Source organism: Lepus europaeus, chromosome 5 (genome assembly GCF_033115175.1).
Source record: "Lepus europaeus isolate LE1 chromosome 5, mLepTim1.pri, whole genome shotgun sequence".
NCBI classification, from domain to species: Eukaryota; Metazoa; Chordata; class Mammalia; order Lagomorpha; family Leporidae; genus Lepus; species Lepus europaeus.
Genome location: NC_084831.1, coordinates 36,326,666 through 36,348,776, shown reverse-complemented (window position 1 = coordinate 36,348,776; position 22,111 = coordinate 36,326,666). Strand labels below are relative to the sequence as shown.

General features: G+C 53.7%; 2 protein-coding genes, 4 non-coding genes and 1 pseudogene across 6 annotated transcripts; 1 reads left to right on the top strand and 6 right to left on the bottom strand.

Annotated features, from left to right (window-relative positions):
• The first annotated feature begins 3,783 nt into the window (after positions 1-3,783).
• Positions 3,784-7,754, top strand: BEST4 (bestrophin 4). The gene is made up of 9 exons (XM_062193311.1): positions 3,784-3,935; positions 4,023-4,117; positions 4,676-4,909; positions 5,101-5,255; positions 5,656-5,733; positions 6,699-6,887; positions 7,003-7,083; positions 7,207-7,361; positions 7,478-7,754. Exons 1-9 carry the CDS (start codon positions 3,784-3,786, stop codon positions 7,752-7,754), a joined length of 1,416 nt encoding a protein of 471 aa, XP_062049295.1.
• Positions 7,755-12,455: 4,701 nt separating this feature from the next.
• Positions 12,456-14,946, bottom strand: RPS8 (ribosomal protein S8). Its single transcript, XM_062191158.1, has 6 exons — positions 14,841-14,946; positions 14,324-14,430; positions 13,811-13,910; positions 13,308-13,483; positions 12,978-13,107; positions 12,456-12,598 (listed from the first exon to the last, which is right to left on the bottom strand). Exons 1-6 carry the CDS (start codon positions 14,842-14,844, stop codon positions 12,489-12,491), a joined length of 627 nt encoding a protein of 208 aa, XP_062047142.1. The 5' UTR covers positions 14,845-14,946; the 3' UTR covers positions 12,456-12,488.
• Positions 12,717-12,786, bottom strand: LOC133761309 (small nucleolar RNA SNORD38). Its single transcript, XR_009866112.1, has one exon. It is a non-coding gene; the product is annotated as a small nucleolar RNA SNORD38 (small nucleolar RNA).
• On the bottom strand, positions 13,190-13,259 carry LOC133761310 (small nucleolar RNA SNORD38). Its single transcript, XR_009866113.1, has one exon. It is a non-coding gene; the product is annotated as a small nucleolar RNA SNORD38 (small nucleolar RNA).
• LOC133761311 (small nucleolar RNA SNORD46) lies at positions 13,984-14,086 on the bottom strand. Its single transcript, XR_009866114.1, has one exon. It is a non-coding gene; the product is annotated as a small nucleolar RNA SNORD46 (small nucleolar RNA).
• Positions 14,518-14,597, bottom strand: LOC133761303 (small nucleolar RNA SNORD55/SNORD39). Its single transcript, XR_009866106.1, has one exon. It is a non-coding gene; the product is annotated as a small nucleolar RNA SNORD55/SNORD39 (small nucleolar RNA).
• Positions 14,947-20,542: 5,596 nt separating the features above from the next.
• LOC133759721 (spliceosome-associated protein CWC15 homolog) lies at positions 20,543-22,040 on the bottom strand (annotated as a pseudogene).
• Positions 22,041-22,111: the final 71 nt, after the last annotated feature.

Sequence of the window (22,111 nt, the reverse complement as noted above, 5' to 3'; positions counted from 1 at the left end):
CTCTCTCTGAAACTCTGTCTTTCACATAAATAAAATAAATCATTTTTTAAAAAATGCACTGGGTCAGAGGCTGGTGACCAGGGTAGAGGTGGTGGAGTCCCACCCCTCCTGGGATTTTACAGATGACCTCAGCACTGGGAGGAACAGGAGCTACTCAGTTCTTTTCCCACTTTGAGATTCTACTTCTTTTTAAAAATCTGTCTTGGGACCAGTGTTATGGTGCAGATGATTAAACTGTCTCTTGCAAGGCTGGCATCCCATATTGGAGCACCATTTTGAGTCCTGGCTGCACTGCTTCTGATCTAGCTTCTTGCTCATGCACCTGGGAAGGCAGTGGAAGATGGTCTAAGTGCTTGGGCTCCTGACACCCACGTGGGACATCAGGATGGAGTTCCTGGCTCCTGCTTGCAGCTTCGCTCAGACCTGGCTGTTGCAGCCATTTGGGGAGTAAACCAGCAGATAAAAGATCTCTTTCTCTCCCTGTTTCTCCCTCTCTCTGTTGCTCTGCCTTTCATATTAATAAATAAATCTTTTTTTAACAGGCTGGGGTGAGAGAGGGAGATCAATCTTCCATTCACTGGTTCACTCCCCAGAGTTCACTACACTCTGCCACAATGGCCAGAGCTGGGCTGATCTGGAGCCCGGAACCAGGAGCTTCTTCCAGATCTCCCACATGGGTGCAGGAGCCCAAGCACTTGAGCCATCTTCTGCTTTCTCAGGCCATAGCAGAGAGCCAGATTGGAAGACCAGTTGGGACTAGAACCAGTGCCCATATGGGATGCTGACACCACAGGTGGAGGATTAACCTATTGTGCCATAGCACCAGGCTCAATAAATAAATCTTTAAAAAAATTTTTTCAGGGCCAGCACTGTGGAATAGCAGGTAAAAACCACCACCTGCAGTGCTGGCACCATAAGGGCACCAGTTCAAATCCCGGCTACTCTACTTCTGATTCAGCTCTCTGCTATGGCCTGGGAAAGCAGTAGAAGATGGCCCAAGACCTTGGGTCCCTGCACCTGCATGGGGGACCCAGAAGAAACTCCTGGCTCCTGGCTTCAGATCAGCTCAGTTCAAGCTGTTGAGGCTGTTGGGAAGTGAACCAGCAGATAGAAGGCCTCTCTCTCTCCCTCTCTCTGACTTTGCCTTTCTGTAGCTCTGCCTTTCAAATAAATGAATTAATCTTTAATTATTATTATTTTTTTTCTTTCTTTTTTTTTTTTTTTAATTTTTGACAGGCAGAGTGGACAGTGAGAGAGAGACAGAGAGAAAGGTCTTCCTTTTGCCGTTGGTTCACCCTCCAATGGCCGCCGCGGTAGCGCGTTGCGGCCGGCGCACCGCGCTGTTCTGATGGCAGGAGCCAGGTGCTTCTCCTGGTCTCCCATGGGGTGCAGAGCCCAAGCACTTGGGCCGTCCTCCACTGCACTCCCTGGCCACAGCAGAGAGCTGGCCTGGAAGAGAGGCAACCGGGACAGGATCGGTGCCCCGACCGGGACTAGAACCCGGTGTGCCGGCGCCGCAAGGCGGAGGATTAGCCTGTTGAGCCACGGCGCCGGCCTAATTATTATTATTTTTTTTGTCGAGGCCAGCACTGTGGCATAGTGGCTTGGCCACTCCACCTGTGACACCATATGTGCACTGGTTTGTGTCCCAACTGCTCCTCTTCCAATCTAGCTCTCTGCTTATGGCCTAGGAAAGCAGTAGAAGATGGCCCAAGTTCTTGGGCCCCTGCACCCTTGTGGGAGACCTGGAAGAAGCTCCTGGCTCCTGGCTTTGTATCGGCACAGCTCTGGCCATGGCGGCCATTTTAGGGAGTGAACCAACAGAAGGAAGATCTCTCTCTCTTTCTCTCTCTCTCTCTCTGTAACTTGCAGCCTCTCAAATAAATAAATAACATCTTTAAAATTGTTTGTCTTTTTTTAAAAGATTTATTTTATTTATTTGAAAGATAGAGTTACAGAGAGGGGTAGAGACAGAGAGAGAGGTCTTCCATCCGCTGGTTCATTCCCCAGATGGCCACAATGGCTGAGCTGCGCCAATCCAAAGCCAGGAGCCAGGAGCTTCTTCCGGGTCTCCCATGTGGGTGCAGCGGCCCAAGGTCCTGAGCCATCCTCCACTGCTTTCCCAGGCCATAGCAGAGAGCTGGATCAGAAGAGGGGCAGCCAGGACTAGAAGCAGCGCCCATACGAGATGCCAGCGCTTCAGGCCAGGGCTTTAACCCGCTGCGCCACAGCTCTGGCCCCTTGTTTTTGTCTTAAAATTTATTTTACTTATTTATTTGAGAGGGAGAGAGAGAGAGGGAAATCTCCCATCTGCTAGTTCACTCCCCAGATGCTTGAAATAGCTGGAGCTGGGTCAGGCCAAAGCTGAGAGCCAGGAACTCTGTCCAGGCCTCCCAAGTGGGTGACAGGAACCCAAGTACTTGAGCCATCACCTGCTGCCTCCCAGGGTGCACATTATGAGTAAGAAGCTGGAATCAGGAAGGGAGTCAGCACTCGAACCCAGGTACCCTGACCAATGTGAGATGCAGGCGTCTTAACCTCCAGGCCAAATCTTTGCCTCAGGCTCTACTTCTACTCCTATCAGTGCTTTGACATGATTTCTTCTAACAGATTAAGAAACTGAGGTCTAGACATAGAAGTCATCAGTTTCCTGAGCACTCCAAGTTGTCAAAACTGGACACAAGGCTTCAAGTGGTCTGCATCCATGCCCTGAGTTCCCAGGTCTGCAGCTTTGATAGCCCTGTGGCATGGTGATGGGGGTGGGGCTTCCTCAGGACCCTGGGAACATGAACTAGAAGCTTGGCACTGTGGCCGGTGCACATGACCCTGGCCCCAGAGCTGGAGCCTTGGCTAGGCCCCCTTGGGCTACTTGTTGCCTTGGGAACCCCTCGGCTTTGGTTTGAATCCTGCCTCAATAGGCCTCCACTGTACCATCACGGGACGTCATTTCCTTCTGGGATGCTCATCTGTAAGATGGGATGCTTTGGGGGCTGTGCTGAGGACTGTATGCAAGGATGATACAGCAGGGTCCTTGGCACCACGCCTGTCACGTGGTCAGTGCTGGGTCATCAGCATAGCTGGCATTATAACAGCTCACCATGCATCTGTATTCTCACCTGGAGCTTGGGATATGAAGCCTTGTCACCCTAGCTTGAAGGACACGGTGTTGCCTGTATGAGCTGTGGAGTCAGCGCAGGTGGCACTTTTGCCACTCAAAGGACAGCCCAGCCCTGCTTGAATAGGGACCCACACCCAGTTCCCAGGACCAGGGGAAGCTGGGTGACAGCCTTAATCAATCCATCATTGATAGCCTCTGTCCAGCCTAACTTTATGGGCCCAGGAGGTACTTAAGTTTGGGACGTGAAGGCCAGCCCAGGTCTTTCACAGCGCAGGCTGCAGCTCAGAGCAGGTAGGCTTGCATGGGGTGGGCATGTGTGTGCCCATGGGCCGTGGGAGAACAGAAGCAAGGTCCCATGGAACAGGGGCGAGTCTAGGCTGGAGTCGGGGCTGTTGTCCTCAGCAGCTCAGGACCCAGCTACCCCTGGGTGTGCAGGTGGAAGAGGAACTTGAGGAAGCTCAGGCTTGAGGTCTCAGCTCTGCTTTGCCCAGCTCAGTCCTGGCTTATGTGGACAAGGTGTTCTGCAGGGGATCCAGGGTGCTTTGTCTGCTCTGCTGACTTGGGGTGGAAGCTGGGGTGTGCATGACCCAGCTTGCCTGGTGATGGCAAGGCAAGCTAAGGAGATGGATGGCGCTTGTGACTTCCTGCCCCAGGCCCCCAGCACCATGACGGTTTCATATACACTCAAAGTGGCGGAGGCCCGCTTCGGTGGCTTCTCTGGCCTGCTGCTCCGATGGAGGGGAAGCATCTACAAGCTCCTCTACAAGGAGTTCCTACTGTTCATGGCCCTCTACGCTGTGCTCAGCATCACCTACCGGTAAGGGCGGGGACACAGGGCTAGCTGGCGGGGGACGAGGCTGCCCACCTCCCTCTGACCCAGGCTGACCTCCCCTCCCCTCCCCAGGCTGCTGCTGACCCAGGAGCAGAGGCAGGTGTACGCACAGGTGGCCCGATACTGCAACCGCTCCGCAGACCTCATCCCCTTGTCCTTTGTCCTGGGTAAGCCCCCTGCTGGCTCGCCCTGAGAGCCCCCTCGCGGCGTCCTTCCTGACCTTTGGGCTGAGCTGGCCGCTCTGAGGGTCCGAATGACCCAGCCGAGCAGCCAAGCAGGCGCTGGAGCTGGGTGCCCGATCCAGGCTTCCTGCCTATCGCTGGCTGGACTCTCAGGCCACACAAGGCACAAGACACACGCTGGGCTGATGACCTCACTCTGGGTACTGGAGGGGAGCTGCAGAGAGGTGACAGGCCCCACCCCCACATCGTGGGAGGCAGGTCTCAGAGTTAACCATTATCTGGCCTTGAACTCCCACTTCCCTTCTGCCAGGGGAAGATCACACGTCCCTTCTGATGTGGCCTGGCACAAAAGGGCGGGCAGTGTGACCAGGGGAAGAGGTCCCAGTGGAGCTTGTCCCACCCCCCCACTCCCACCCACCCCGCCACCGGCTCTGCTGGATCCAGCCTGCCCCCCGGGGCCGCGGGCTCCCGACCAGGGCATTCTGACTCCCCTGCCCTTCATGCTCCCTTCCTGGCCCCACGACCGAAACGGCGCCCCGCCAGGTTTCTACGTGACTCTGGTGGTGAACCGCTGGTGGTCTCAGTACACAAGCATCCCGCTGCCGGACCAGCTGATGTGCGTCATCTCGGCCAGCGTACACGGCGTGGACCAGCGCGGCCGCCTGCTGCGCCGCACTCTCATCCGCTACGCCAACCTGGCGTCGGTGCTGGTGCTGCGCTCCGTCAGCACCCGCGTGCTCAAGCGCTTCCCCACCATGGAGCACGTGGTGGACGCAGGTACGCAGCGGCTGGGGGAGCCCTGGAGGGGAGGCCTCCCAGGCAAGGGGAGGGTTTGAGCCCATCCGGCCAGGAGGTGCTCTTGGGATCTCCAGCGGCGAGTCTGGCCCCGTGGGTGTCTGCCAAGAGAGGGGAGCCGCTGGCGCTGGCGGCGGAGGATACATCTGCTCCCATCCACCTGACTCGCGCAGGTTTCATGTCCCAGGAAGAGAGGAAAAAGTTTGAGAGCCTGAAATCTGACTTCAACAAGTACTGGGTCCCCTGCGTCTGGTTCACCAACCTGGCGGCCCAGGCCCGGAAGGATGGGCGAATCCGAGACGACATTGCTCTGTGCCTGCTTCTGGAAGTGAGTCTGCCTAGCGCCGGGCCCCTCTGCCCTCTCCTAGCTTTGCTAAGGACTAACAGTTTTAGTACTTACGCTTACACGGTGCCGACTATGTGGCACACACTTTTGGATGCACTGTACCCTTATTAATTAATTTAACCCTCACAATAATCCTTGGCTAGATAATAGATACTATCATCACCCCCTTTCGCGGATGAGGAAAGCGAGGCCCAGGTCACTGACATTCTGGCTCCGGGGTCTGTGCGTGCGATCGATCGTGTGCTGAATGCCCATCACAGACCCAGCAGTCACACCTCAGAGCAGATGAGCCTCCAGGCCCGAGCTGCACCCAGCTTGTGCCAGGTGCCCTGTTCCCTGCCCATTCGCCCCTGCTGATTTCCTCTTCCTGCTCTCCCACCAGGAGCTGAACAAGTACCGGGCCAAGTGCAGCATGCTCTTCCACTACGACTGGATCAGCATCCCCCTCGTCTACACCCAAGTAACTGCCTCTCACCTCCCCAGGCCCAGTGCGTCCTGCATGCCCTGGGCTGTGTGTGAGACTGAGAATTAGATAGGGTATTTGCCCTGGGTCAGTTCAGTCCCGTAAGGCACTGGACAGTCAAGGCGTCATCATCAAAATCTCCCTCTGCCCCCAGCAAGTTGACCCTGTTCCCCACAGGTGCTGCCACATCCTGTTACATGTTGTGGGCTTTTGGTTTTGCTTTCATTTGCGAGGCAGAATGAGCTCCCATCTGCTGGTTCACTCCCTCAAATGCCTGAAGTGGGCCCCAGCAGGGGCCAAAACTGGGAGCTGGGAATGCAATTCAGGTTGTCCACGTTGTTGGTAAGATCCCAAGTACTGGAGCCATCGCTGTTGCCTCCCAGGGTCTGCCTTAGCAGGAAGGGAGTCCGGAGCCAGAAGTGGGGGCTGGCATTGTGGTGCAGCAGATTGAGCCACTGCTTGCTCCGCTGACATCCCATTCTGGGGCGCTGGTTCAGCCCCAGATGCTCTGCTTCCCATCCAGGCTCCTCTTAACGCCCCTGGAAAGGCAGTGGAAATGGTACAAGTGCTTGGGCTCCTGACACCCATGTGGGAGACCAGGGTGGAGTTTCTGGCTCCAGGCTTCAGCCTGGCTCAGACATGGCTGTTGTAGGCATTTAGGGAGTAAACCAACAGAGGGAAGCTGTCTCTCTCTTTTGCCTGACTCTCCCTCACTCTATTGTTTTGCCTTTCAAATAAGTAAGTAAATCTTTCTTAAGAAGCCAGAAATGGCCATCAAACTCAGGCATTCCAGTATAGGACACAGGCATCCTAACTAGCGGCTTAGTCAACCGCTTAGCCAAATGCCTACCCCCATTGCCTGTTCGGCTACTTGTCTGCCTGCCCCCAGGTCCTCAGAGCAGGGATGGCATTTCTGTCTGTCCCACTGCAACCTACTCGGAGCCTGCCTTTCCCTTCCCCAGGTGGTGACCATAGCCGTATATTCCTTCTTTGGTCTGTCCCTGGTTGGCCGCCAGTTTCTGGAGCCAGAGACAGGGGCTGCCAAACCTCAGGAGCCAGGCCAGCAGGCAGCGTCAGCCCTGGGAGACCCGGATATGTACGTGCCTCTCACCACTCTGCTGCAGTTCTTCTTCTATGCTGGCTGGCTCAAGGTAGCACTTCGGATGGTGGCCCGCTCTGTAGACACATGGGCACAGGGCCCACCCCCAACCTTGGGGGCTGAACGTGGGGTCTGAGCAGACGCATCCCTGTCCCTGCAAACCACAGGTGGCTGAACAGATCATCAACCCCTTTGGTGAAGATGATGATGACTTTGAGACCAACCAGCTCATAGACCGCAACCTGCAGGTGAGGGCTGCTGGATCTGTCAAAGGTCTGGAGCAGCTCCTTGGCTGTCTCTCCCTGCCAGCTCTGTGTAGGTGTGCACAGGAAAGTCCTTGTGAACCGCTGCGTGCCCCTCTGCTGGCCCAGGTGTCTCTGCTGTCTGTGGACGACATGTACCAGAACCTGCCCCCAGCTGAGAAGGATCCCTACTGGGACGAGGACCAACCGCAGCCCCCCTACACTGTGGCCACGGCGGCCGAGACCTTGCGGCCTTCCTTCCTGGGCTCCACCTTCAACCTGCGGTGAGCGCTCCGTGCTGGCCTAAGCTGCCCGGGTCCCCTCACCTCCTGGGGCACCAGTGACTGGGTCCCTCCCGTGGCGGGAGCCCGTCTCGCTCAGTCCGCTCTCTCGCCCGCAGCATGAGCGACGACCCTGAGCAGAGCCTGCAGGTGGAGGCGTCGCCGGCGTGCGCTCGGCCCACGGCCGCCGCGCAGACCCCGTTGCTCGGTCGCCTCCTGGGTGCAGGAGCGCCCTCCCCGGCCATCAGCCTGCGAAACTTCGGCCGGGCGCGAGGCGCTCCCCGGACCCCGCACCTGCTGCGCTTCCGGGTAGAGGAGAGCGGTGACCTGGAGGCCAAGGACCGCATTGAGGAGGAGGAGGCGGCCGAGTCCGGAGAGGAGACCCTGGAGCCCTGAGGGCCGCCCGCCCATCCCCTTCCCTCCACCTTCGGGGCAGCTCTTCCTGTGTGCCTCCAGGGCCGCCAGAGGCGGGGCTGGGGTGTGTCCGCTTTGGTGGGAGAAGGCAGGATGGGATCCTTGGAGGAGGTGAAGCCAGGACCAGAGGCCTGGGCAGGCACGGAAGACTAGAGCCCAGGCCGCAGCTCGCTCCCTCGGCAGCGGGGCACCCGGTGATTCTCTGAAGGTCCGCGGAGAGACTGGGCACCCCCCCTCCCTCCCCCAGCCTTTCTGAGGCGGCGGATTTGGGATGGCGCTCAAGATTTTCCTCTGTATCAATTTCTCTGGTGGGGCCGGCACTGTGGTGGAGTTCCGGCTGCCCTCTGCTATGGTCTGGGAAAGCAACAGAAAACAGCCCAAGAGCTTGGGCCTCTACACCCACGTTGGGGACCGGGTAGAAGCTCCTGGCTTTGGACTGGGCCAGCTTCCGCCATTGTGGCCATTTGGGGAGTGAACCAGCAGATGTTAGACACCTCTCTGCCTCTCAAGTAAATAAGAATAATAAAAGTAAATAAAAAGTTCTCAGGTGATGCAGCGCAGCAGGTCAGTTTGAAAATCACACATAACCAGGCCGGTGCCGCGGCTCACTAGGCTAATCCTCCGCCTTGCGGCGCCAGCACACCGGGTTCTAGTCCCGGTCGGGGCACCGATCCTGTCCCGGTTGCCCCTCTTCCAGGCCAGCTCTCTGCTGTGGCCAGGGAGTGCAGTGGAGGATGGCGCAAGTGCTTGGGCCCTGCACCCCATGGGAGACCAGGAGAAGCACCTGGCTCCTGCCATTGGATCAGCGCGGTGTGCGGGACGCAGCGCGCCAGCCGCGGTGGCCATTGGAGGGTGAACCAACGGCAAAAGGAAGACCTTTCTCTCTGTCTCTCTCTCACTGTCCACTCTGCCTGTCAAAAAAAAAAAAAAAAAAAATATTAGTCCAGCGTTTGATGTACCGCCGGAGGCTCTCCTACAATACAGCCTCCAACAAAACCAGACTGTCCCGAACTCCTGGTAACAGAATTGTTTACCTTTATACTAAGAAGGTTGGGAAGGCACCAAAATCTGCATGTGGTGTGTGCCCAGGCAGACTTCGTGGGGTTCGTGCTGTGAGACCTAAAGTCCTGATGAGATTGTCTAAAACCAAAAAACACGTCAGCAGGGCCTATGGTGGTTCTATGTGTGCTAAATGTGTCCGTGACAGGATCAAGCGTGCTTTCCTTATCGAGGAGCAGAAAATTGTTGTGAAAAGTGTTGAAGGCACAAGCACAGTCAGAAAGCTAAATAAAAACATGAAACTTTCGAGTAATTAAAAAAAAAAAAAAAAAAAGAAAATCACACATAACCAATGCCTGGAAAATGCACCTTCCTCACCCTGATAACCTCACCAGACCAGTCAGTGTGTGCTGGGGGACTTTCATCTGTAATGTTCGTTGTTTTTTTTTTTTCCCCCAATGAGAATGTATTCATTTATCAGTTTAAAGCAGGGGTGGGGGGATGGAGAGATGGAGAGAGGGGAAGGGACAGCACGGTGGCCTAGCAGGTAAAACAACTGTCTGGGGCAGTGGCATCCCGTACGGGCTCCCGGCTCTGGTTGATTCCTGGCTTCCTCACTTCCGATCCAGCTCCCTGCCATTGTGCCTGGCAGAGTAGCTGGAGGGTAGCCCAGGTACTTGGGCCCCTGCACCTACACAGGAGGCCCGGAAGCAGGCCCTGCTCATGAACCAGCAGATGGGAGCTCTGTGACTCCACCTTAAAAAAACCTGAATTTGCAGGGCCAGCATCCCATATGGGTATGGGTTCAAGTCTTGCCTGCTCCACTTCCATCCAGCTCCTTAATGGTCTAGGAAAAGCAGTGGCAAAAGGCCCAGATGTTTGGGCCCCTGCAACTTTATGGGAGACCTGGTTGAAGCTCTTGGCTCCTAGGTTCGGCCTGGCAGTCCTGGCCATTGTGGTCAGTTGGAAAGTGATGAAGGAGCTGTCTGTCCTCTTTCTAATGGCAGGCATATGCTACCCTTCCTATAGTTTCACAATTTCTCCACTCCCACCAACCGAAAGGCCAGAGGGGCACTTAAGAGGTGGATGCACAGCGGGTTTGCACTCTGGGAGGACTGAGACTAATGCTGGCTCCGCCTGGTATTTGTGACATGGGGTCCTGTACATTTCTAAGCCCGTTTCCATGTCGGTAACCAAACAGCAGACCTCCACAGTGATGACCATCCAGGCAGAGGGAAGTTCTGTTTTTTTTCTAGCAGGTTTTATACTCAAATTAGAAAACAGAAGTATAAGGGGGAGGCCAGTGCTGTGGCATAGTGGGTAAAGCTGCCACCTGCAGTGCCAGCATCCCACGTGGGCGCCGGGTTCTAGTCCCAGCTGCTCTACTTCGGATCCAGCTCTCTGCTATGGCCTGGGAAGGCAGTGGAAGATGGCCTAAGTCGTTGAGCCCCTGCACTGGTATGGGAGACCTGGAGGAGTATCTTCGGATTGGTGCAGCTCCAGCAGTTGCGGCTAGCCGGGGAGTGAACCAGTGGTTGGGAGACCCCTCTAACTCTGCCTTTCAAATATTTAGGCAGAGAGATTGAGAGAGAGGTCTTCCACCTGCTGATTCACTCCCCAACTGGCCTCAACAGCTGGAGCTGCACCAATCTTAAGCCAGAAGCCTCTTCTGGGTCTCCCACACCAGCACAGGGGTCCAAGGACTTGAGCTATCTTCTACTGCTTTCCCAGTTGATAGTGGAGAGCTGGATCAGAAGTGGAGCAGCCGGGACTTAAACCCGCAGCCATATGGGATGCTAGCACTGCAGGTGGCGGCCTTACCGATTATACCACAGCGCTGGCCCCAAATAAATCTCAAGGCGAAATGAGCTAACACTATGATGGTGAATGGGGAAACAGGGCCCAGGTCTCCCTATAGCCGGTGAAGGTTAGGTTGTGTTGGTCCTTAAGGATAGCTTTTGAACTCAGAAAAAGGGAGTTGACTATCTATCCCAGTTACCTACTCATGAAGTTAAAAAAGTCGGACTGGCACTATGGCACAGTGGGTTAATGCCCTGGCCTGAGCACCGGCATCCCACATGGATCTCCAGATGACTTTTTTGTACCAACACACACTACCTTTTATTTCAATGTTTCCCTCAAACTTCTGGAATTACCCTCATAGATCCACTTAATGTGTTATCGCTTGTTCCCAGCAGACAAGATGAACACAAGACTTCCAGATTGGGGCTGTAGTTGTGGCGTGGTGGGTTTATGCTGCTGCCTAGGGTGCCGGCTCAAATCCTGGGTACTCCATTCCAAACCAGCTCCCTGCTAATGTGCCTGGGAAAAGCAGTGGAAGATGGCCCAAGTGCTTGGACTCCTGTACCCACTTGGGAGACCCAGAAGCTCCTAACTTTGGATCCGCTCTGCTCTACTGTGGCCATTTGGGGAGTGAACACCCCTCCTGCAACTGATTTTCAGACCACTTAGGAGCCAAAGTTAAAAACTTAACCAAGGTGGGGCATCTCATGTTAGCATGTCAGTTTGAGTCCCAGCTGCTGTTTTTGATCCAGCACCCAGCTGATGCGCCTGGGAAGCAGTAGGGAATAGCTAAGCACTGGGGTTCCTGCTGCCTGTGTGGGACCCAGATGAAGCTCCTGGCCTTGACTAGCCTCTACTGTTGGGGCCAATCGGCGAAGTGAATCCGCAAATAGACCTGTCATTCTGCCTTTTTAAATGGATCTCAAGGTAAATAAAAACCTAATCAGCGGTGCCAGCAATCCTACATAGCAGGTTAGGCTGCCCCTTGCAAAGCTCCATGGAAGCCCATCTGGGTAGCAAGGGGACCAAGTATTTGGGCCATCTTCCACTTTCTCCAGCACATCAGCAGAGAGCTGGATTCTAAGTGGAATGACAGCCTTGAACAGGTATACATGCAGGGCTTAACCCACTGTACAACACCAGCCCCAAGATCTCCTACATGGGTGGCAGGAGTCTACACACTTGGGCCACTTTCCTGTGCTTCCCTATGCAATTCACACAGAACTGGACTGTAAGTGGAGCAGCCAGGATCTGAACTGGTACTGATTGGTACTATGTGGGACACTGGTACCCCACGTCACAGTGCCAGCTCAAGTCCCTGCTGCTCTGCTTCCAAACCACCTTTCTGCTGTGAATCCTGATAGGCAGAAGATGGTGGCATGAGTGCTTGCACCCCTGTCATCATGTGGGAAAACTGGATGGACTTCCTGGCTCCGGCTTTGGCCCTGGCCCAGCCCTGCTGTTGCAGCCTTGTGGGGAGCTAACTACCATATGGTCTGTTACTTCACCTTTCAAGTACATGGGAAAAAAGGAGATACAGTTTTTAGCATCTCTTACCTTACAAAAGCAGCATGTCCTAAGATTACAGAGGGCCCACCCAATATATTGTTGGGAGGGCTCTCATGCCTTCTGGGTATGCATACCACAGCCCTGCTCCCACTGAAATTCAGGGAGAAATATCCTCCACACCGTGCAGACACAACCCACATTAACAGCAAGTATGTGCCTACAGGAGACAGAGCTGAGGCCAAAGGGGACACCAGAGTGGACGGGGTCTGGGTCAAGACAGCAGGAGTGGGGAGGGAGTACCAGCTATCGCCTCACGAGTTTTGCTCAGCGCAAGGATCCAGAGAGTAAACATTCAAACATCGACATAGGAAATAGAATAAACACCTTTATTACATGGTGGAGGACTTATTTGCCTTTCCGGGCCTTGATTTTCCTCAGATAGAACTCCAGCTCCTTGCCTTCTAGTACATAGCCATCTGCTCGGCCACACTGGCCAGGTCTTGACGCAATGCACGCTGGAAAGAGAGCATGTGGTCCTTAGGAAAATGACTAGGCAGCTCCCCTCACATCATTCTAACCCCCTAAAAGCCCATGTCGGTTCAAATACCCAGGAGGAAAAAACGAAGCCCATAGTCTCCTCAGGTGTACTTTATCCTCACTTCCAAATCAGTAGCAGAACTGGACAAAGTTCTCATCACGGAGACAACCCCCTGAACCTGCACATGCATTTCTCAAACTCCTGCAAATTAAAGAGGCCAAGCTCCACCTACAGGCCTTGGACCTCCCCACCCAGCATTCCCCATGTGTGTATTCTATCTTCACACCCTGGCGGCCCACAGATCGGTGCAGAGATGAAGCGCAGGGGGCAGCCCCCTCCCACCACAGCCATCTCACCGAGAAGCTTGCCCTGCTGGAATTGCTCCTCCAGCAGGCTGCTGATCTTGGCATTCTTTTTCCTTTCGTCGTATTTCTTCTGAATCTTCTTTGATCGTTTTTTGTTTAAAATTTCTTCCTCCTCAGGAGTCTGAACATAGGGGACACAGATGGATTAGCCCAGGGAAGGAGGGGCCCCAGGGCCTTCAGGAACCCCACATCCCGACGCCCGCCTTCCTCAGCACTCAAGGCTTTCATCTCTCTCCCTTCAGTAGCAGAACTGGACAGAGTCTCATCACAAGGCAGCCGACCCCTCTGCTCCTCACCACGCCCACGGGAGGGACCACGTACCAGCTTGGCCCCCTTCTTGCGGCCCAGGGGCAGCGCGTAGTGGGACTCGTACCACTGTCGGTACGGCGTGCTGTCTATAAGCACGATGCAGTTCTTCACCAGGGTTTTGGTGCGGACCAGCTCGTTATTGGAGGCATTGTAGACAACATCAATGATCCTTGTTTTGCGGGTACAACCTGCTCACAAGGGAAACGAGAATCAGGTCGTGGGAGGAAGCCCGAGGCCCACTGGCCTTGCCCCACACCCCCTCAGGCTCTCGGCCCCTACTAGGGGCCGAGAAGCAATGGAACAACAAATCATCTCTCACAAACTCTCCCCCAGGGATGCTTGGTAAACAGTCTAGCATCTGCCCGAGCCTCTAAGGACAGGGCACTCTGCACAGAAAGAACTCTCACAACCACCTCAAGGCCTTTAGGCAAGGCAAGTTCAAGTGAGCTGGTCTAGGCCAGGATGTCCTGCTAAAAGCACTTAGTTCCCACCTCCTCCAGAAGGGCCTCACTCACACTCGGAGCCCCAGGAGAAGTTCCCCACGTCCAGCCGCAGGGCCCGGTACTTCTTATTGCCTCCGCGAACGCGCACGGTATGTATCCGCCGGGGGCCGATCTGGAAACAAGAGACAGGATCCAAGTTGCCAAGACAACAAGCAAGGGACTGGGAAACTAGTGCTGCAGGGAGGCACCAGTCAGTGTAACTATGACAAGTCCTTGCACTGGCAAGTGGCACTAAGCGACCAAGACGGCCACAACCACGCCTAAGGATACTTTTTCATCACTCCAGTTTCCTCCAAGTTGAAAATCTGACCCCGAGCACCGGAAGCAGAAACAGCAGGCCTGTAACTCGCCGAGAAGCCCACCCCTCCAGGCACCCTTCACGTCTTCGTCTTAGCATTTAGACCCAAGGGTGTTGGCACAGGCACTACATTCCCACTCCACGCACCAATCTCACCACCCGGCCCACCAGCCCCACGCTGAGACCCTCCCCACCCCCACTGCACGGTACGGCACGCGCACACCCACCTTCGTGTTGGCAGCCGGGCGGCCCAGCTCATACTTCCGCTTCTTATGGTAGGGCTTTCTTTTGCCCCCAGTTTTGCGGCGCTTGTGCCAGTTGTCCCGAGAGATGCCTGTGTGTGGGAGCGGGGACGGAACCCTGAGCCACGGGGACTCGGTGCCGGCGGCTCGCGCCCTCCGGACCCCCGCGACGGGTGGGCCGCCCGCTCAGCTCTCCAAGGTTCGCCTCCCCACGGCGCAGTCGGGAGTCTGCAGCGTTACCGAGGTGTCATCATACACGTGCGGCCCGGCCCCGGCACTCCGTTCCCGCGGCAGCCATGTTAATGCCGCTTGCAGCCCACAGCCCGGAGCCCTTGAAGCCCGTGCTACAGGCCTCGGCGGCCAAAACCCAGTGGCCACGCTTCCCGATATCTGTTTGTAGCCAGGGATCGGGGTGCCCTTATTCCCATTTTGGCTGCGAGGCAGGATGGCGCTGGATTGACCTCAACCCCCTTCCCCAGTCCCAACACAGAGAAACACTCACCCATCGCTCGGCGGCGCTGGCTGGAAAGAGAAAACGCAAAGCGTCACGGTCCGATTTGTGAGACGCTGCCCCGCCCCTTTTACGTCTTTTCCGGGCGCCGAGGAGACGAGGTAGGAGCCGCAAGGCGACGCGAATGACGTGTGTGACACCGCAGCCTCTCCAATCCGCCCTGTGTTCTCTGACCTTGGGCGGTGCGGCGCGGGAGGTCGCGACGGTTTTTTTGAAATAGGATGATTTACGGCACCGGGTGCAGCCGAGCCGGGTTTTATTTACGTTTTGAAAACTCGTTTCAGAGGCTATTAGTCTACGGTGAAAGGTGGATGTGGCTGCGTTTGAAAAGAGTGCAGGGGCCGGCGCTGTGGCGTAGCGGGTAAAGCCGCCGCCTGCAGTGCCCGAACCCCATATGGGCGCTGGTTCGCGTCCCGGCTGCTCCTCTTCCGATCCAGCTCTCTGCTATGGCCTGGGAAAGCAGTGGAGGATGGCCCATGTGCTTGGGCCCCTGCACCTGCGTGGGAGACCCGGAAGAAGCTCGTGGCTCCTGGCTCCAGATCGGCGCAGCTCCGGCCGTTGTGGCCAATTGGGGAGTGAACCATCAGATGGAAGACCTCTCTCTCTCTCTCTCTGCCTCCCCTCTCTCTGTAACTCTGATTTTCAAATAAATAAATCTTAAAAAAAGAAAAGAGTGCAAGGGGGGTGGTAGAGATGAAGTGAATGGTGTGATGGAGAGATGACATAAACCTCAGCCATTCTCCCTCATTGCCCAAAATAGATAAACGCTGGAAGGCATTCCTTGCCCTTGAAACTCAGTTGGGTCTCAGCCTTCATACCCCACCCCTCACAGCCACCTGAAAGACCAGTTCCAGGAATTCCCCTCCACCTGCTGCCCCTACCCCACCCCCAGCCCCAGCCCTCCTAAAATATAAAAAGGCCCAGCCCAGTTCCATCGTGGGCACCTGGGCAGTTGGTAACCCACCTCCAGGGGTTTATTTTCTCTGAATAAATTCGGTCTGGCTGTAAATTCGTACACTGCCTCCTCTCTATGCTGCGCCTCTTAACATTTTGGTGCCTCGTGTGAGGAGGCACCAATCTGCAACTCTTCCTAACACTTGGGCTATTTTCCACTGCTTTCCCAGGTCATAGCAGAGAGCTGGATCAGAAATGGAGCAGCCGGGACTAGAACTGGCGCCCATGTGGGATGCCGGCACTGCAGGCAGCGGCTTTACTCACTACGCCACAGCACCAGCCCCATGGCCATCGTTAATAAAAGAAGTCTGGACAGAAATGTTACTTTGGGTAAGGTTGCTAGGTAGAAAGTGTAAGTGTCAAAGAGGGGCTGAAGAAAATGGGAATTTTTGTGTGGTTGCCTGAGGAAAGGTATACGGAAGTAGGCCTTGGAAACACACCAGCATTTGCACATCAAAAGTCTTTCCTGTTCAGTGACCTTGTTGGGCGGGTTCCAGCCCTCTCCTGGAAGAAGCTTAAGGGGAATGTCCCCCACCCTACACCCAGGGGGCTGGCTATTAGTTCCATTAGGAAATTCTGGGAGGAATTTCAGTTACTGCAGGCCCAGGACACCCTTCACCCACCCAGAGATATCCTAGACTGTGAGGGAGGGGAAGAAACCGAGGACCCACACCCATACTGATAAGAACTCCAGTCCAAAATGGATTGCACGCACTTCTTCCCTGAGACACCCTCTGGTGTGTCAGGTGTATTGCTCTCTCTCTCTCTCTCTCTTTTTTTTTTAAGATTTATTTATTTATTTGAAAGTCAGAGTTACACAGAGAGAGAAAAGGCAGAGAGAGAGGTCTTCCATCCGCTGGTTCACTCCCCAGATGGCTGCAACGGTTGGAGCTGCACCGATTCAAAGCCAGGAGCCAGGAGCTTCCTCCAGGTCTCCCACGCAAGTGCAGGAGCCCAAGGACTTGGGCCATCTTCTTCTGCTTTCCCAGGCCATAGCAGTCTCCTCTCTTTTTAAAGATTTATTTTATTTATTTGAAAGAGTTACAGAGAGAGGTAGAGACAGAAGGAGAGGTCTTCCATCCACTGGTTCACTCCCCAGATGGCCGCAATGGCTGGAGCTGTGCCAATCCAAAGCCAAGAGCTTCTTCTGAGTCTTCCACGTGGGTGTAGGAGCCCAAGCACTTGGGCCATCTTCTGCTGCTTTCCCAGGCCACAGCAGCCTGTTCGAGTCCTGGCTACTCCATTCCAATCCAGCTCCCTGTTGTGCCCGTGTGCCCATGTAGGAGACAAAGATGAAACTCCTGGCACCTGGCTTTCACCTGGCCCAGCCTTGGCCATTGCAGTCATTTGGGCAGTGAACCAGGAGAAGGAAGATCTCTTTCCTTCTCTTTCTGTAACTGTTTTTTGACACATGAGGCATTATGCTTTTGAATTTTTTTTCAAACACTTAAAAATGTAAAATCCATGCTTAGTGTTAGTAAAATGTTCAAGTTCCAGCATCAAGTCTCTGCTTATCTGTGCGATCACCTGACAACTCACCCTCCCCTCAGCTCCCTCCTCTCCCCTGACCTTGCGTTCCAGCATCAGCTTGGCAGGAAATACTCTTCTCTCAGGTCTCCACATGGCTCCTCCCTTCACGTCATGCAAGTTTCTGCCCAAAATGTCACCTCCCATACATTTTGGGAGGCCTTTTTTTAAGTAGCAACATCTTTCTGCCCACTTAACATTGTTTTCACATGCCTTTCATAGTCTTCACTAAAATATAATACACGTAAGGATAGAAATTTGTCTTGTTTACTACTATAATTCAAACATCTAGAGTTATGGCTGTCATCAAGTAAACACTATTTCAATGGCACTCAGATATTTGAACATTTTTGTTCTACTTACCATGATTCACATGGTTTTCCCAGTAGGTTTTGTTTGTTTGTTTAAAATATTTATTTCAGAGGTAGAGTTACAGAGAGACGGAGAGACAGAGAAAGGACTTACATCTACTGGTTCGCTTCCCAAATGGCCACAATGGCTGGAGTTGAGCCAATCTGAAGCCAGGAACCAGGAGCTTCTTCCAGGTCTCCCACGTGGGTGCATGGGCCCAACTGCTTGGGCCATCTTCTACTGCTTTCCCAGGCCATAGCAGAGACTGGATTGGAAGAGGAGCAGCTGGGACTCGAACAGTGCCCATATAGGATGTCAGCATCATAGAAGATTAACCTATTGTGCTATAGCACTGGCCTCCCCTGTAGGTTTTTTTTTTTTTTTTTCTTTTTCACAGGCAGAGTGGATAGTGAGAGAGACAGAGAGAAAGGTCTTCCTTTTGCCGTTGGTTCACCCTCCAATGGCCATGGCAGCCGGGGCATCGTGCTGATCCGAAGCCAGGAGCCAGGTGCTTCTCCTGGTCTCCCATGTGGGTGCAGGGCCCAAGTACTTGGGCCATCCTCCACTGCACTCCCAGGCCATAGCAGAGAGCTGGCCTGGAAGAGGGGCAACCGGGACTAGAACCTGGTGTGCTGGCGCCGCAAGGCGGAGGATTAGCCTGTTAAGCTACGGCGCCGACCCCCTGTAGGTTTTGTAATGGAATATATTAGTGGACTAAAGTGAGGGTAAATGTTATCCCCTCAAAACACAGAAAAAGCATTTACACAGGTTGACGCTGTGGCACAGCAGTTTAAGCTACTGTTTGTAACACCTGCATCCCATATTAGAGTACTGGTTGCTCTGATTCTGGGTCAGCTCCCTGCTAATGCACCTGGGCTCCTCCACCCATGTGAAAGACCCAGATGGAGTTCCAGGCTTCTTGGCTTTGGCCTAGCCAGTCCTGGCCATTTTGGCCATTTGGGGAGTGAACTAGTGGATGGAAGATTTCTCTCTTTCAAATAAGCAAATAAATCCTTCTTTAAAAGGACATTAAGGGGGCCGGCGCTGCGGCTCAATAGGCTAATCCTCCGCCTGTGCGCCAGCACTCCGGATTCTAGTCCTGGTCGGGGCTCCAGATTCTGTCCTGGTAGCTCCTCTTCCAGTCCAGCTTTCTGCTGTGGCCTGGGAGTGCAGTGGAGGATGGCTCAAGTCCTTGGGCCCTGCACCCCATGGGAGACCAGGAGGAAGCACTTGGCTCCTGGCTTTGGATCGGCGCAGCATGCCAGCTACAGCGTGCCAGCCTTAGCGACCATTGGAGGGTGAACCAATGGTAAAGGAAGACCTTTCTCCCTGTCTCTCTCGCTCTCTCTCACTGTCCACTCTGCCTGTCAAAAAAAAAAAAAAAAAAAAAAAAAAAAAAGGACATTAAGGGGCCGGTGCCGTGCACAGTGGGTTAATCCTCTGTCTGCGCAGCCAGCATCCCATATGGAATGGATGCCGGTTCAAGTCCCAGCTACTCCTCTTCTTATCCAGCTCTAGCTATGGCCTGGGAAAGCAGTGGAGGATGGCCCAAGTCCTTGGGCTCCTGGCTTCAGATCGGTGCAGCTCTGGCCATTGTGGCCAACTGGGGAGTGAACCATCGGATGGAAGACCTCTCTCTCTCTCTCTGCTTCTCCTCTGTGTAACTCTTTCAAATAAATAAATAAATCTTAAAAAAAAAAAAAAAAAAAAAGGACATTAAGGGGGCCGGCGCTGTGGCATAGTGGGTAAGGCCTCTGCCTACAGTGCCAGCATTCCATACCAGTGCCACCTGGTTCACGTCCCGGCTGCTCTACTTCCGATCCAGCTCTCTGCTGTGGCCTGGGAAGGCAGTGGGAGGTGGCCCAGGTCCTTGGGCCCCTGCACCCATGGGAGACCCAGAAGAAGCTCCTGGCTCCTGGCTTTGGATTGGCACAGCTCTGGCCTGAAGTGTCGGCATCCCATATGGGCACCGGTTCTAGTCCTGGCTGCTCCAAATCCTTGGGCCCCTGCACTTGTGTGGGAGACCAGGAAGAAGCTCCTGGCTCCTGACTTCGGATGGGCTCAGCTCCGGCCGTTGCAGCCATTTAGGGAGTGAACCAGTGGATGGAAGACCTCACTCTCTGTCTATACCTCTCTGTGTAATTCTTTCAAATAAATAAATTTTCTTTTAAAAAAGGACATTAAGAAAACAATTCCATTTGCAATAGCACCCAAAAGAATAAAACACCCAGGAATAAACTTAGCCAATGAAGTGATAGAATTGTACAGTTAACACAGATGTTTAACACAGCAGCTACCTGGGATGATGCCCATTTCCCATTATTGGAGTGCCTGGTTCAAGTCCTGGCTACTCTACTTCCTGTTAATGTGCATGCTGGAGGTAGCCGGTCATGGCTCAAGTACTTGGATCCTAGTCACCTATATGAGAGACTGGGATGAAATTCCAGGCTTCTGGCTTCAGCCCAGTCTACACTTTGGGCCAGACCAAAGCCAGGAACCAGGAGCTTCTCCCAGGTCTCCCATGTGGGTAGCAGGGGCCCAGAGACTTGGGCCATCTTCCACTGCTTTCCTAGGCACACTAGCAGGGAACTGGATCAGAAGTCGAGCAGTCAGGACTCCAATATCCTGGCACCCATATAGGATGGCAGTGCTGCAGGCTGTGGCTTAACCTACTGTGCCACAGTACTGCCACCCCTGCCTGCCCTAATCTTGGCTGCTCTGGATGTTTGGGGAGTGAACCAGCAGATGGAAGCTCTGCCTCTCAAATAAACAAATGAATCATACACACACACACACTTAGTTTTTCTTTTTTTTGATCTTTAACATTTTAGTCTTTAGTTAAGCACATAAAACTGAACTATTTATTTCTCCACAAACTTCTTGTGAAATGAAGATTGCAGTGTATTATTTACAAACCTACACCTTTTGCAAAGTTCTTGAAGACAACACCATCATCCCACCTTTTAACTTTGAAGTTGGCCTGAGGCCGGGATGGGCCAGAGAGATTAAGCGGAGAGTTTCCACTCAGAATGTTTTCCACACAGATCCTCTCTTCTTCAGCTTCTTATGCTTGTTCCTTCCTGGCCTGCTCTTCAGCTCTTCCTTTTGTTTTTTCCAGTTCTGCAAAAAGAGCTGCAGTGTCGTCATCATCACTCTCCTCTTCAAAACCTGCATCTTCCTCGTCTGTGAGAGGGTCATCGGCATCGAGGGTGGCAGCAGGAACCCGGTCTAAGCGAGGCTTCTTCGAGACTGAAGAGGAAGTTGTATGTTCCCGGGTTGGACGATCCCTATTTTTCTCTCTTGCAGCAGCTCGCTCTCTCTTCCAGCTCTCTCCTGAAGTCCCGATTACGAACCTCTTCAGGGGCATCCTGAGTAGTTTGCCTATATTTTACCTTTGTATGGGAAGGTAAGTCTTGGCTGGAATACTGCTTTGAGAATTGGCTCAAATCACCTTCCCCTTTTCCTCTTCCACCTCTTGCAGGTTCAAAAGTTGGTCTGGCCGCTGTCATCATCTTTGATGCTAGGCAGACATCCGATGCTACACCCACAGAAAATCATACAGACAGCATTGTGCCTGATAGCTCCCAGTATACTTAGTTTTTCTAACTCAATAGTTACCAGTATTACCCTCACTTATCCACCGTTTCTACAGTCACAGAACTAGGATATCACTCTGCAGAGTGAGAAGCTGTGCCGTTAATCTCCAAATTGCTCTGCTTAACCAGTATTCCAACTGCAGCAAGCAAGGAGCTAACTAGGCAGGGCCTAATAGGTCATGGTAGGGCATTCAGAATTTATCCTTTGTGTGAGGGAGTTATTAAAGGGTTTGAAGCAGTATGCTAACTTTTATAGATTGCTCTGGGGGCAGCCATCTGGTATAGCAGTTTCATTGCTTGGGACACCTGTCTCTCATATCAACAGTCTTGGGTTTGAATTGTGTCTAGGTTTCCAATTCCAGCTTTTGCTAAGGTACATCCTGGGAGAGTGATGATGGTTCAAAGACTTGCATTCCTGCCACGTGAGACCTGGACTGGGTTCTCAGCTCCTGGATTTGCCTGGCCAGAATCCTGTACTGGAGTGCTAGTTCAAGTCCTAGCTGCTCCACTTCTGATCCAGCTCCCTCCTTATGCACCTGGAAAAGCAGCAGAAGAGACAGCCCAGTGCTTGGGTCCCTGCACCCATGTGAGAGACCAGGATGGGGGTCCAAACTCCTGGCTTTCGCTTGACAGTTGCAGAAAATTTGGGGAGCAAATTAGTGAATGGAAGATTGCTCTGTCTGCCTGTCATTGTTTTTCAAATAAAACAAATCTTAACAAAATTCAAGCAGGGAGACTAATTAGGGACTACATAGCATTTTGGCTAAGAGGTGGTCAGGGCAGGGTGGTGGCAATCTTTAATCCTTCTAACTCTGTGGATTGATAGCTTCATTT